Raw genomic sequence first — 12,853 nt, 5'->3', positions numbered from 1 at the left:
CTCACAGTTCACGAGGGCACAGTGAAGAGAACTCCCCATCTCTACATTGCCTACAGCAACTTTTAACACCAGCTTCGCAAGTGAGGCTAGATATCGTTGTTAGAGACAGTCTTAGAAATTTAGCCAAGAGGAAAAAGATGGTCTCGTGTATACAATTCTGATTGGACCGGGGCAGCAACCAAGGGGCAAAGTAAGAGGAAGAGACAAGAGCAGGACTTTTTGGACAAGACATGGCAATAAAGGCGATTTTCATCTTGTATAGAAAAGGCAAACTTACCAATTCAAGAGGACTGTCATTTATTGGTTTCCCTACAATGGAAATTTGAAGGTTATAATGGATCAAGATGCTGTTTCACCTGGATTTCTGGCTACCACTTATTTCTTACAACTGGTCGTAGACAAAAAGCTCTATGTATGCCTTTTCCCTTTTCTGCCTGGTACCACTTTTGCTAGAAATCCGGGGTCTTCAAACTCTCTTCCCCTATTTTTTAGACTTAAAGAACTATTGTCATCTACAAGGTCAAACATACTACATTTATATTATATTCTAATGATATGCCACTTAAAAGGGAATGATCCTTAGTATAAAAGAAAAAAGGTAGGGGCCCCTGGGTGGCTCAGTCGGTTAAGCGTCCGACTTTGGCTCAGGTCACGATCTCACAGTTTGTGAGTTCAAGCCCCGTGTCGGGCTCTGTGCAGACAGCTCAGAGCCTGGAGCCTGCTTCCAATTCTGTGTCTCCCTCTCTCTGCCCCTCCCCTGCTCACACTCTGTCTGTCTGTCTCTCTCTCACACAAATAAATAAACATTAAAAAAATTTTTAAGAAGAAAAAAAGAAAAAAGGTAGAACTTCAGACATCAGTGACAAATGAATTGGGGAGATACTCTGAGGCAAGGCCTTTGAACTCTTTTCCAAATCAAACTGGCAGGTATCTATTTGTCCCTCTACGAGTAAAAATAGCAATGGCCTTCAGAGATTAAAAACCTGGAGATGCCTTTAAGATACCGCTAACGTAAAAGTCACTGAATACTCTAAAATGGAAGGAAGTATTTTTATATAAGAGATCTCTTTCACTGAGTGATTACTGTCAGTCAGACTTTGTTTATTAATATGTATAATTAATATATATATATATTTTTTTTAACAACTCAGTGAGATGGGTGCTATTATTATCCTTCACCATTTCACAAAGGGGGCACAGAAAGATTAAGTAACTCATCTAAGGTCACACAGCTCTCAAGTGGCAAAACCACTGGGATTTGAACCAGGCCGTCTGGCTTGGAGCACTTGCTCCTAACCTCTACACTGTGTGGCGTTAGGGCCCAGTCAGGCTGGCCATTTTGCCATACTGACCTCGCAATGCTAACCCACGGACATTCAACCTTCCCTATTTCTCCTCCACCACTAAAACTTCCATCATTCTACTTACCAGGTGACGGGTTTTCATGAAACCATTTCATCTCCACATACAGAGTAAAAACAAATGGATAGGGGGCCAAGACGATTTCCCCATATTTGAATTTCAGGTGGGACACTCTTTCCCATTTGCTTTTATCTGAGAAATGGTGCTAAGGAGTGAAGAAAGCAGTCAGTACGAATCCCTGAGTACAATTCTAGGGATAAGACCCTTGCCCTTCCCTGTCCTACGAGTCTGCTGCTTCCATTTGAATCTATAGTGTGACCTGTAGCTTATTTCTATCCTGAAATGAAAGGATACAGGGAAATACAATGAAGTGTTCTGTAGCAAATGGCTGCAGATTGTCCAAGTTTCCCAAGACCACACGAATAGAATCCTGGAAAAAAAATCTGAAATGAGTTTAATATTGTCTAGTCCCAGCCAATCTGTCCATTTACACCTGTCACTGCTTTTTGCAAACCCTTCATTCTATTAAAGCTGAACTATGTGCTGTTCCCTGAACATGCCTTCTGATCCTCCATTTCTGTGCTCTGTTCCCTCTGCCTGAAATGCCCTTTCTTAGTAATGGGGGAGTAATGGAGGGGGCCAAGATATGAACAATGGGGTTCCAGGCAATGGGGTTCCAGGGCTTACTCTCTTAACCATTCATTAGGCACAATGCCTATCAACAAATGTTTTCTGAGTAAAAGAAGATGAGAATATCTGCCTGAAAGCTGAGAGCAAGAACACAGAAAAAGCACCTTGAAAACTTTGGTTATAAATGTATATAAATGCTCCCTAGCTACCGCATACTGAGCTACTGTGTGGCAGGCACTGCACACATCTATTTCTAACCCTCACCACAATCGTGAAAACAGGTACTGTTTATCAACCTCATTGACAGGTAAGGAAGCAGGCTCGGAGAAGGTAGGTAACTTGCCCAAAAGTCCCATTGTGAAGGCAGAACTTAACTCAAATCTAGGTGTGACTGGCTCTGAGGTCTATGGTCTCTCCACTTTGCTAGATACTGCCTTGCACTTTTCTCTGCCCATGTTAACTGAAGCAAAGTGAAATAAACTCTGCTCTACTTACAATTAAAATAAGCAGAAAACTCTCATGGTTCTATTATTAAAATAATTGTTATTTATAACAATGTCTCTGATCTCCCACAAGATTCTAAGGTACCTTCAACACTTAGCCAAGAGCTATAGATACCTTTAAGGCTAGGACTCAAATTTTTGGTTTCATAGAGTTTTGTGTTTGTATATTTCATTGTATTCAAATTCCTTGAAATATGACAGTGTATGTCTTTATAAATCTGAACGGTCCCAAATCACTGAGTTGTGAAGTCGAAAGAGAAATAAACTAGTTTAGAACTCTCATTTTATGAATAAGGCAATTAAGACCAAGAGACAGAAATGATTTGCTGGGGTTCACACTGCTAATCAGTGGCTCAGCCAGGGCTGGAATCCAAGGCCAGCGCCCAGAGCTCTGACTCCTTGCCCAACGCGTTCACCAATTCACAAAGCTGTTCACTTGCTCAGTGTTTCTCCTGTGGGAGAACCTAAGTAAGGCTGGGTAAAGGAGGAATGAAAATGAAGTGGGAATAAAGCAATTGCAAATGTTTCCAATTAAAATGAAGACACAGCAGTCTTGTATGTGTATTTACAATTGAGTTTCCTGAACGTCAAGTACCAGGCAGTGGTTGGGAGGGTGAGGCTTCCCAGAGCCCTGGAAGGTGGCAGTCCTCCAGAAGCTTTCTCCATGCCAGCCACCACAGAAGAGAGCTGCAGAGGGCTGGGAACTCTGGTGGAAACAATAGAACTCTAAGCCTCAAAGGTGCTGACACTTCAACTAGAAGAACTGAGAAAGGATACAGGCTTTAATTTCCTTGGAAAAACAGTTAAGTTTCTTTGCAGAGGAACTACGGCAGGGAGAAGCCAAGTGATCAAGTGGAGGTTGTGACTCAGTTCACAGGAAATAATTAAAAGCTGGATATGGACGCATCCTTGGCTTAAAGAATAACTTTCCCAGAAGTTGTCTGCTTTTTCCCCTACCTCCAGCTCCTTGAGGATGACTTCCTTATCTTCTATCTCTTCCCCTCTAGAAGGTAAACAAACAAGAGATAAATAAGCTGAGAAGGAAAGCTCTGAAGACGCTAGACTCTACTGTCAGTACAGAGTAGACAGAAGAGCAAAAATGACACTTCCACTGAGCTACAGAAACATGACTAAGTAAGAATCGTGTGTATTGACCAACAGCTCATGGGAAGAAGTGATCACGTAGGTGGTATGGTCTGAGAACTGGTAGAAGGTTGTTCCAAAATATCTTCCCCATTAACTTGCCAAGACCTGAAATTAAGTTAATAATTTGTTAGACTTGTTGTACTCAAGTGTAGTCTGTGGACCACCAGGCATCCTCAAGCCCCTGTCAAGTGTTCTTGAAGGCATAACTCTTTTTATACTAATAATAAGACGTTATTTGCCTTTTTTTTCCTTGCTGTGTTAACATTTGTAATCATTAGTACAAAAGCAATGGAGGGCAAAATTGCTGGTGCCTTTGCACAAATCTAGCTAGTTACACTAAACTGTACTAGCAGTTGTGGTAATCTTCACTGCCACACAGGAAAAAAAAAATCCAGCTTCATTTAATATATTTGAGGAAGCAAGAAAAAAATTAATAATTTTATAAAATCTCAACCCTTAAATACATGTCTTTTTAATACACTATGTGATAAAATGGGAAGTATTCATTAAGTACTTCTGCTGCATACAGAAATATGATGGGTGTCTTGAGGAAAAGCACTTGGGCAACTAACTGTTAAAGTTGCAGATTAAACTAGCTGCTTTTCATGGAATGGTATTTTACTTCAATGATCAGCTAACAAACTATAGTCATTATACAGACTTAGAAATGTGACATTTCCTCAAAAATGAATAGTGAGCTTATCAATTCAAGCAAAACAACTGACAGTATTTATTTGTGCCAATGATGAGTTTTGGGATTTCAAGCAAAATTTGAACTTTGGAAAACTCAATCCACCACAGTGAGATTGACAAGTTTCAAAAACTTAAAACACTTTTCTAAGATTGATCGTGATATTAACAGATATGATTTTTTGATATTGTATAACGAAGTGTGTTGACATTTGGATTATCTATATAAGTCAGTCAACCAATATTTTCCAAATGACCAATGAAACACGTTATGTTACAAATCATCCTAGGTAAAAGATTCACTCCCAGAACAAGACAGATTTTAATACAGCAGAGTTCAAAAAGTTCACTGATAGAATTTCAGATTCCATATTGCAACTAACTTTTAAAAAAGTACCACGTTAAACAAAACCAAACAAAAAAACTATCACTTCTTAAATTTTAATGTAGGGTCAAAGAATGCCCACAATAATCTGTGAAGGCTATTAACACATTTCTACCTTCCCCAACTACATATCTATGTGGGGCTGGATTTTTTTCATATAATTCAACCAAAAAAACCAGACTGAATGCAGAAGCAGATATAATCTATCAGCTTTCTATTAAGCCAGACTAATGAGATTTGCAAAAATTTAAAACAATGCCAATCTTCTCATTAATTTTTTTGTCTTTGAAAATTAGCTATTTTTAATAAAAATGTGTTAACACTTAATGGATACATTATTTTAAATTAACTAATACATTTTAAAATTGTGGTAAAATATATATAACCTAAAATTTTCCATTTTAGCCATTTTTAAGTATACAATTCAGCAGTATTAATTAGACTCACAACCATGGTGTACAACCATCACCACTATTTTTCCAAAGCTTATCTTCCCAAACAGAAACACTGTACTCATTAAGCAATAACTCCTCATTCTCCCCTCCACCCCTCCCCTGGTGACCCCTAATCTATTTTCTGTCTCTATGAATTTTCCTGTTTAATATTTCATAGAAGTAGAATCATATTTTTCCTTTTGTTCCTGGATTATTTCAATTAGCATAATGTTTTTGCGGTTCATCCATGTTGTACAGGTATCAGAACTTCATTTCTTTTGCAATTTCTTTAGAAGCTGCATAATATTCTATTGCATATATGTATACAGCACGCATATAACTACATTTTGTTTATACATTCACCAATTTGATGGCACTTGGGCTGTTTCCATCTTCTATCATGAATAATACAGCTATGAACATTGTTGTACAAGAATCTGCTGGACTCCCTGTTTTCAATTCTTTTGGGCATATACCTAGGAATGAAATTGCTGTGTTATATGGTAATTCTATGTTTAACTTTTTGAGGAACTGCCAAATTGTTTTCCATGGCAGGTGCACTATTTTATATTCCCATCAGTTCTATACAAGACTTCCAATTTCTCCACATCCTTGCCAACTGTTATTTTCTGGGTTTTTTTTTTTTTTTTAATACCCATCCAAGTAGGTGTGAAGTGGTATCTCATTAAGGTTTGGATTTGCATGTCCCTGGTGTAAGGATACTGAGCATCTTCTCATGTGCTTATCGGCCATTTGTGTATCTCATTTGAAGTAATGTCTATTTAAATACGTTGTCCATTTTTATTATTTTTTAAATGTTTATTTTTGAGAGAGGGAGAGAGACAGAGCGTGTGCACAAGCAGGGGAGGGGAGAGAGAGAAGGGAGACAGAGGATTTGAAGCAGGATCCACACTGTCAGTGCAGACCCCCATGGGGAGCTCAAACTCACCAACTTCGAGATCAAGACCTGAGCTGAAGTTGGTCACCTAAAAGAGCCAACCAGGCACCCCAGCCTTTGTAGATTCTTAAACTGGTTTATTTTGTTTTTGAGTTGTACTTCTTTTCTTTTAATGTTCATTTATTTATTTTTAGTGTTTATTTTTGAGAGAGAGAGCACAAGCAGTGTGGGGCAGAGAGACAGAGAGAGGGAGACAGAGATCCCACGCAGGCTCTGCACTGTCAGCACAGAGCCAGACTTGGAGCTTAAACTCACAAACCATGAGATCATGAACTGAACCAAAATCCAGAGTCGGATGCTTAACAGACTGAGCCACCCAGGTTCCCTGAGTTGTACTTCTTTCTATATTCTGGATATTAAACTCTTACCAGATATGTGATTTATAGATATTTTCTCCCATCTGTGAGTTGCCCTTGCACTCTGTTGATAGTGTCCTTTGATGCACAATTTTTAAAAATTTAATGCAGTCCAAATTTATTGAATTTTCTTTTGTTGCCTATGCTTTTGGTATGGTATTTAAGAAACCACTGCCAAATTCAAAGTCATGAAGATTTGCACCTATGTTTTCTCCTAAGAGTTTTATAGTTTTAGCTCTTAAATCTAGGTCTTTGATCTATTTTTTGTAAGTTCTGTGTACAGTATAAGGGTCTAACTTCATTCTTCTGCATGTGGATATCCATTCTTCTCGGAACCATTTGTTAAATACACTGTTCCTCCACTATTGAACAGTTTTGGCATTCTAGTCAAAAACTAATTGACCAAAGATGTGAATGTGAAGGTTTATTTCTGGGCTCTCAATTCTATTCTATGGTCTGTAAGCTGTTCTTACGCCATTACCTGTAGCTTTTTGGGTTACCTGTAGCTTTGTAGCAAGTTCTTAAATTGGGAAGTAGGAGTCTTCCAATTTTGTTCTTTATCGAGATTATTTTGGCTATTCAGGGTCTCTTGAAATTCCATGATTTTTTTTTTTTTAAGAGAGAGAGTGGGAGGAGAGAGAAAATCCCAAGCAGGCTCCACTTCTCAGTGGAGAACCCAATGTGGGACTCGAACCCATGACTCTGGGACCATGACCTGAGCCAAAATCAAGAGATGGATGCTCAACCCACTGAGCCACCTGGATGCTCCATTTCATACGAATTTTAAGATGGGCTTGTCCAGTTTTGCAAAATATGCCACTGGAATTTTGATAGGGATTTCACTGAATCTGTAGATTGCTTTGTCATCTTAATAATATTAAGTCTTCCAATCCACAAACATAGATATCTAGTAAGTCTTCAATTTCTTTTGGCAACTTTTTGTAGTTTTCAGTGGGCAAGTCTTGCATCTCCTTGGTTAAATTTATTGCTAAATATTTTTCTTATTGGTACTACTGTAAATGAAATTGAGAATGAATCCACTTCTCCACTGAGAAGTGGAGCCTGCTTGGGATTTTCTCTCTCCTCCCACTCTCTCTCTTAAAAAAAAAAAATCATGGAATTTCAAGAGACCCTGAATAGCCAAAATAATCTCGATAAAGAACAAAATTGGAAGACTCCTACTTCCCAATTTAAGAACTTGCTACAAAGCTACAGGTAACCCAAAAAGCTACAGGTAATGGCGTAAGAACAGCTTACAGACCATAGAATAGAATTGAGAGCCCAGATTTTTTGCTAGTGTATACAAATACCACTGATTTTGTGTGTTGATTTTGTATCCTACAACTTTGCTGAATTCATTGATCAGCTCTAATAGGTTTTTTGTTTGTTTTGTTTTTTTGGTGTGTGTGTGTGTGTGTGAATTCTTTAGGGTTTTCTACAGGTAAGATCATGGTTTCCACAGATAGAGATGGTTTCACTTCTTCCTTTCCAATTTGTATGTATTTTATTTCTTTTTCTTAACTAATTGCTCTGGCTAGAAACAAGTACTATGATGGATGGAAGTAGTGAAAATGAGCATCTTGAGAGAAAAGCTTTAAGTTTTTCATAACTGAGTAAGTTGGCTGTGGGATTTTCATATATGGTCTTTATCATATTGAGGAAGTTCCCCTCTATTCCTAGGTTATTGAGTGTTTTTATCATGCAAGGGTGCTGGACTTGGTCAAATGCTTTTTCTTTCTCAATTAAGATAATCATGTGACTTTTTCCCCTTACATTCTGTTACTGTGGTGTATTATATTGGTTGATTTCTGTGTGTGTGTGTGTGTGTGTGTGTATTTAATGCTTATTTATTTTAAGAGAGAGAGAGAGGGGCGCCTGGGTGGCTCAGTTGGTTAAGTGTCCGACTTCGGCTCAGGTCGTGATCTCGCGGTTCGTGAGTTCAAGCCCCGCGTCAGGCTCTGTGCTGATGGCTCAGAGCCTGGAGCCTGTTTCAGATTCTGTCTCCCTCTCTCTCTGACCCTCCCCCATTCATGCCCTCTCTCTGTCTCAAAAATAAATAAACGTTGAAAAAAAATTAAAAAATAAAATAAAAAAGAGAGAGAGAGAGAGAGAGAGAGAAGGGCAGAGAGAGAGGGGGAGAGAATCCCAAGCAGGCTCTGGCTGTCAGCACAGAGCCAGACATGGGGCTCAATGTAACAGACTGAGAGATCACGACATGAGACAAAATCGAGTCAGATGCTTAACTGACTGAGCCACCCAGGTGCCCCTGATGTCTGTATACTGAACCATCCTTGCATTCCTAGGGTCTTTATCCCAGGAATGTAAACAGTGCCAATCTCCTCATTAATTTTTTTAAAAATATAGTTAACCTTTTTAAAAAATGTTTATTTATTTATTTTGAGGGGAGAGGGGCAGAGAGAGAGAGAGGGAGAGAGAGAATCCCAAGCAGGCTCTACACCATCAGTGCAAAGCCTGACGAAGGGCTTGATCCCATAACTATGAGATCATAACTTGAGCTGAAATCAAGACACCCAACCAACTGAGCCACCCAAGTGCCCCAAAATATAGTTACTTTTAATAAAACATATTATTTGTTAACATTTAACGACATTATTTTCAGCAATTTTTAAGAATTTTATTTAAATCCAAGTTAGTTAACATATAGTGTCATAAGGGATTCTGGAGTAGAATTTGGTGATTCACCACTTACATATAACACCCAGTGCTCATCCCAACAAGTGCCCTCCTTAATGCCCATCACCCATTTAGCCCATCCCCCCACCCAACACCCCTCCAGCAACCCTCAATTTGTTCTCTGTATTTAAGAGTTTCTTATGGTTTGCCTGCCTCTGTTTTTTTTAATTTTTTTTAATTTACATCCAAATTAGTTAGCATATAGTACAACAATGATTTCAGGAGTAGGTTCCTTAATGCCCCTGACCCATTTAGCCCATCCCCCGTCCCACAACCCCTCCAGTAATCCCTGTTTGTTCTCCATATTTAAGAGTCTCTTATGTTTTGTCCCCCTCCCTGTTTTTATATTATTTTTGTTTCCTTTCCCTTATGTTCATCTGTTTTGTCTCTTAAAGTCTTCATATGAATGAAGTCATATGATATTTGTCTTTCTCTGACTGATTTCTCTTAGCATAATACCCTCTAGTTCCATCCATATGGTTGCAAATGGCAATATTTCATTCTCTTTGCCAAGTAATACTCCATTTTATATATGTACACCACATATTCTTTATCCATTCATCCATGGATGGACATTTGGGCTCTTTCCATACTCTGGCTATTGTTGATAGTGCTGTTATAAACATGGGGGTGCATGTGTCCTTTCGAAACAGCACACCTGTATCCCTTGGTGCCTGCATCTGTTTTTATCTTATTTTTCCTTCTCTTCCCCTATGTTCATGTTTTGTTTCTTAAATTCCACCTACGAGTGAAATTATATGATATTTATCTTTCTAATTTCCCTTAGCATAATGATATATTATTTTTGTTTTAAGTTTATTTACTTTTTGAGAGAGAGAGAGAGAGAGAGAGAGGGAGAGAGAGAGAATAAATGGGGAGAGGCATTGAGAAAGGGGGAAAGAGGATCTGAAGCAGGCTCTGTCCTGACAACAGAAAGCCTAATGTGGGGCTCAAAGTCATGAACCGTGAGATCATGACCTAAGCTGCAGTTGGACACTTAACCGACTGAGCCACCAAGGCACCCCTAATGATATATTATTTTTAAATTAGTAAGTATGTTATTTTAATTTTCCTGTTTTAAACTGTATATGATATATATGGACAGGTATGACCCACATAACCAAACTCTTTGGGATCCTTGATAATCTTACAAGTGCAAAGAGATCTTGAGATAAAAAAATCTTGAGAACTACTGCTCCAAAGGTATGCCATCACTAATTTAGAAACTTACATGAATATTAATATATGGACTATAAAATACTTGGGAAACCGGTACCTGGGTGGCTCAGTCAGTTAAGCATCTGACTTCTGGTTTCAGCTCAGGTCATAATCTCACAGTTTCATGGGTTTGAGCCCTGTGCTGGGCTCTCTGCTGGCAGTGTGGAGCTTGCTTGGGATTCTCGTCCTCTTCCTCTCTCTCTCTGCCCCTCCCTCACTCTCACTGTCTCTGTCTTTCTCAAATAAATAAGCTTAAAAAAATAAAATACATGGGAAACAGAGTCCTACAAGATGCTAATTCAGCCAGTCCCCTGGACAGGGGGAAGGTAGAGAAGGGATACCTGTGGGAATGTATTAACCTGTATTTGCAAAGGCTATTCTCTTAGCTTCAAAATTACCTGATACTGTTGCCATATCTAATTTTGAATTTATACACATTGGGTCCTGCGTGAAGAAACCTCGTCTCTGGAAACGGGTAGGTGAAGGGTTTTAAACTCATTGCTTCCAAATGATAGCCTAAATGAAATACAAATATTAGAGAATTATTAAAAAGCTAAAGATGGTTCCTTATGTTATCATATGGGAAAGAGAACCTGCCCAGTCTGTAGCGTCTCTTCATGAGTAAAATGTCCAACATTCAGCACCACTGCCTATGTCCCGTCTCAGATTTTACATTAATCACCTATTTTAATCACTTGGACCATTCTTCTACCTGCATGGGGGAAGATACACGGTGTTTGGGAATAATCTCTATACTTGAAATCAGAAGACCTGGGTTCGAGTTTTGTAGTTTACCTGACAACCTCGGGCAAATCACTTCTCTTCATGAGACTAATGATAACCAACATCTGATGCCTCATAAGGTTTTTGTTAGGATTAAATCTCTCTCTCAAACATCTCTTGAATCTATTCTCCCCCCTTGTCCCCACTTTCCTTGGAATCTAGGCCAGTATGAAGAGGACTCAAGTCAAATAATGAAACAATCCGAATGTACCAATAGGTGGCACAATTAGGAAGACCTCTGCTGTTAATTTTAGATGAAGTTAAGGAAGGAACACACCTTCCTGCCACAGCTCATGCAGCAAATAAGGATGTACGCTAATGTTTCCCAGTGCTGCCAAGGAATGCCTTATCTTCCCTACCTCTCAACCACTCTTCCTTTTCACCACTTGTGAGACAGCCCTGTGCCACAAGAGTACCTACTATCCTCCTAGCACTTACTAGATTTACTTTTCCTATTCCTGAATCTCTGTCACTGAAGGTCCTCTTTGAGGGAAAGTCAGGAAAAGGGAAAGATGGGAAAAGAAGAATGGCATGTCTCTTCTCCTCCAAGCAGGCATTCGGTACACACTAAAAAGAATTAAGCACAGCGATTAGTGATTTTCTAAGTCACTGGGACTTTTCTGTGCCTCTTTTTACTTGTAGAGATAATAAACCCTGCGTTTTGTCTCTTCATATGGAAGTGTAAGTAATAAATAATGAGATGAGAGGTTCAGAGTTCCTGAGGATAAAAGCTACCTACACACAACACAAAGTATTGATTTCAGAGGTAGCTAAGATGGGTAGACAGAACAGGCACAAAGAAAGAATAATTTAGGTTTGAGTCTCGGGTCCAATATCCCTCTTTGGCTTCTCTGGGCCTTGATTTTCTTATTTATACAATAATAACAATTAACAACAACTTTTTTAAATGCCCTGCCTTAAGTGTCTTACATGTATGATCTCACTTAATCCTTACACCAAGGCTTTGAGATCAACAGCCCAAATCTGATAGATAAGGAAACTGAGACATTGAGAGATGAATGTTGGAACCGAGTTTCAAACGAAGTAATATGAAGCCAGACTTGATACCTCTTAACCACTTTCCTACTCTGCTTTCTGGGGTTTTTAGGACAAAAAAATAAGATAATGAATATAAATCATTTTGTAAGTATTAAAATACTATATACACATAAAGGACTATTTTCATTACTCTTTCCTCCATATTACCCCAGTACCATTTATACTCAGCAGGGAAAACTCGTGTGGTGGAGTCAGAAGATCTACGTGCCCAAAGAATGGAATTTCCCACAATTTCCAGAGTTCATGTCTGGGGCTGCCAGTAAAGAGATATCCCAGTGTCTGATCTCAGCTGCTTGGGATTAGAATGACAGGGGGTTGGAGCCAGACCCCATGAGACTATTTAGACTAGAACTGCAGTCAAAAGTGAAAAGAAATACTTGGTGCCAACTGCAAAGTTACCAGAGGGGAAATACTGTTCATATCCTGAGGTAGGGTGGGGAAGGCTGGGGCGGCGGGGGGCGGGGGGGGGGGGGGAAGCTTGTTGATTCCCATGCCCAAGGCATGGCAGGAACCCAGCTAGATTTGATGGTGTTTTCGGTGCTAAGATGACTTTTCTAAGTAGGAAAGGAGCCTACCTGCCACAAAAGTTGCTGCCACAAAAATTTAGCTTTCAGTTATTCAGAGAGTTTTACTTA

At 39.1% G+C, this 12,853-nt stretch overlaps 1 protein-coding gene across 10 annotated transcripts in view; it reads right to left on the bottom strand.

The window, feature by feature from the left end:
- MAJIN (membrane anchored junction protein) overlaps positions 1-12,853 on the bottom strand; it is a 28,812-nt gene that overhangs the window by 9,044 nt on the left and 6,915 nt on the right. For 7 of the 10 annotated variants that reach the window (XM_053202964.1, XM_027045915.2, XM_027045909.2 and 4 more), the window contains 5 exons: positions 10,775-10,892; positions 3,453-3,498; positions 1,717-1,792; positions 1,429-1,554; positions 278-309 (listed from right to left, as the gene is read on the bottom strand). In XM_053202964.1, coding sequence (XP_053058939.1) covers positions 278-309; positions 1,429-1,554; positions 1,717-1,792; positions 3,453-3,498; positions 10,775-10,875 — 381 coding nt within the window. In that variant the 5' untranslated portion in view covers positions 10,876-10,892. Of the gene's footprint in view, positions 1-277; positions 310-1,428; positions 1,555-1,716; positions 1,793-3,452; positions 3,499-10,774; positions 10,893-11,597; positions 11,727-12,853 lie in introns of all 10 variants that reach the window. The other 3 variants (XM_053202966.1, XM_053202967.1, XM_053202965.1) reach the window with 2 other exon arrangements.

This window comes from Acinonyx jubatus, chromosome D1 (assembly GCF_027475565.1).
Source record: "Acinonyx jubatus isolate Ajub_Pintada_27869175 chromosome D1, VMU_Ajub_asm_v1.0, whole genome shotgun sequence".
Taxonomy (NCBI): domain Eukaryota; kingdom Metazoa; phylum Chordata; class Mammalia; order Carnivora; family Felidae; genus Acinonyx; species Acinonyx jubatus.
The sequence above is the reverse complement of the archived record's forward strand: the minus strand, read 5'-3'. Positions and strand labels throughout refer to the sequence as shown.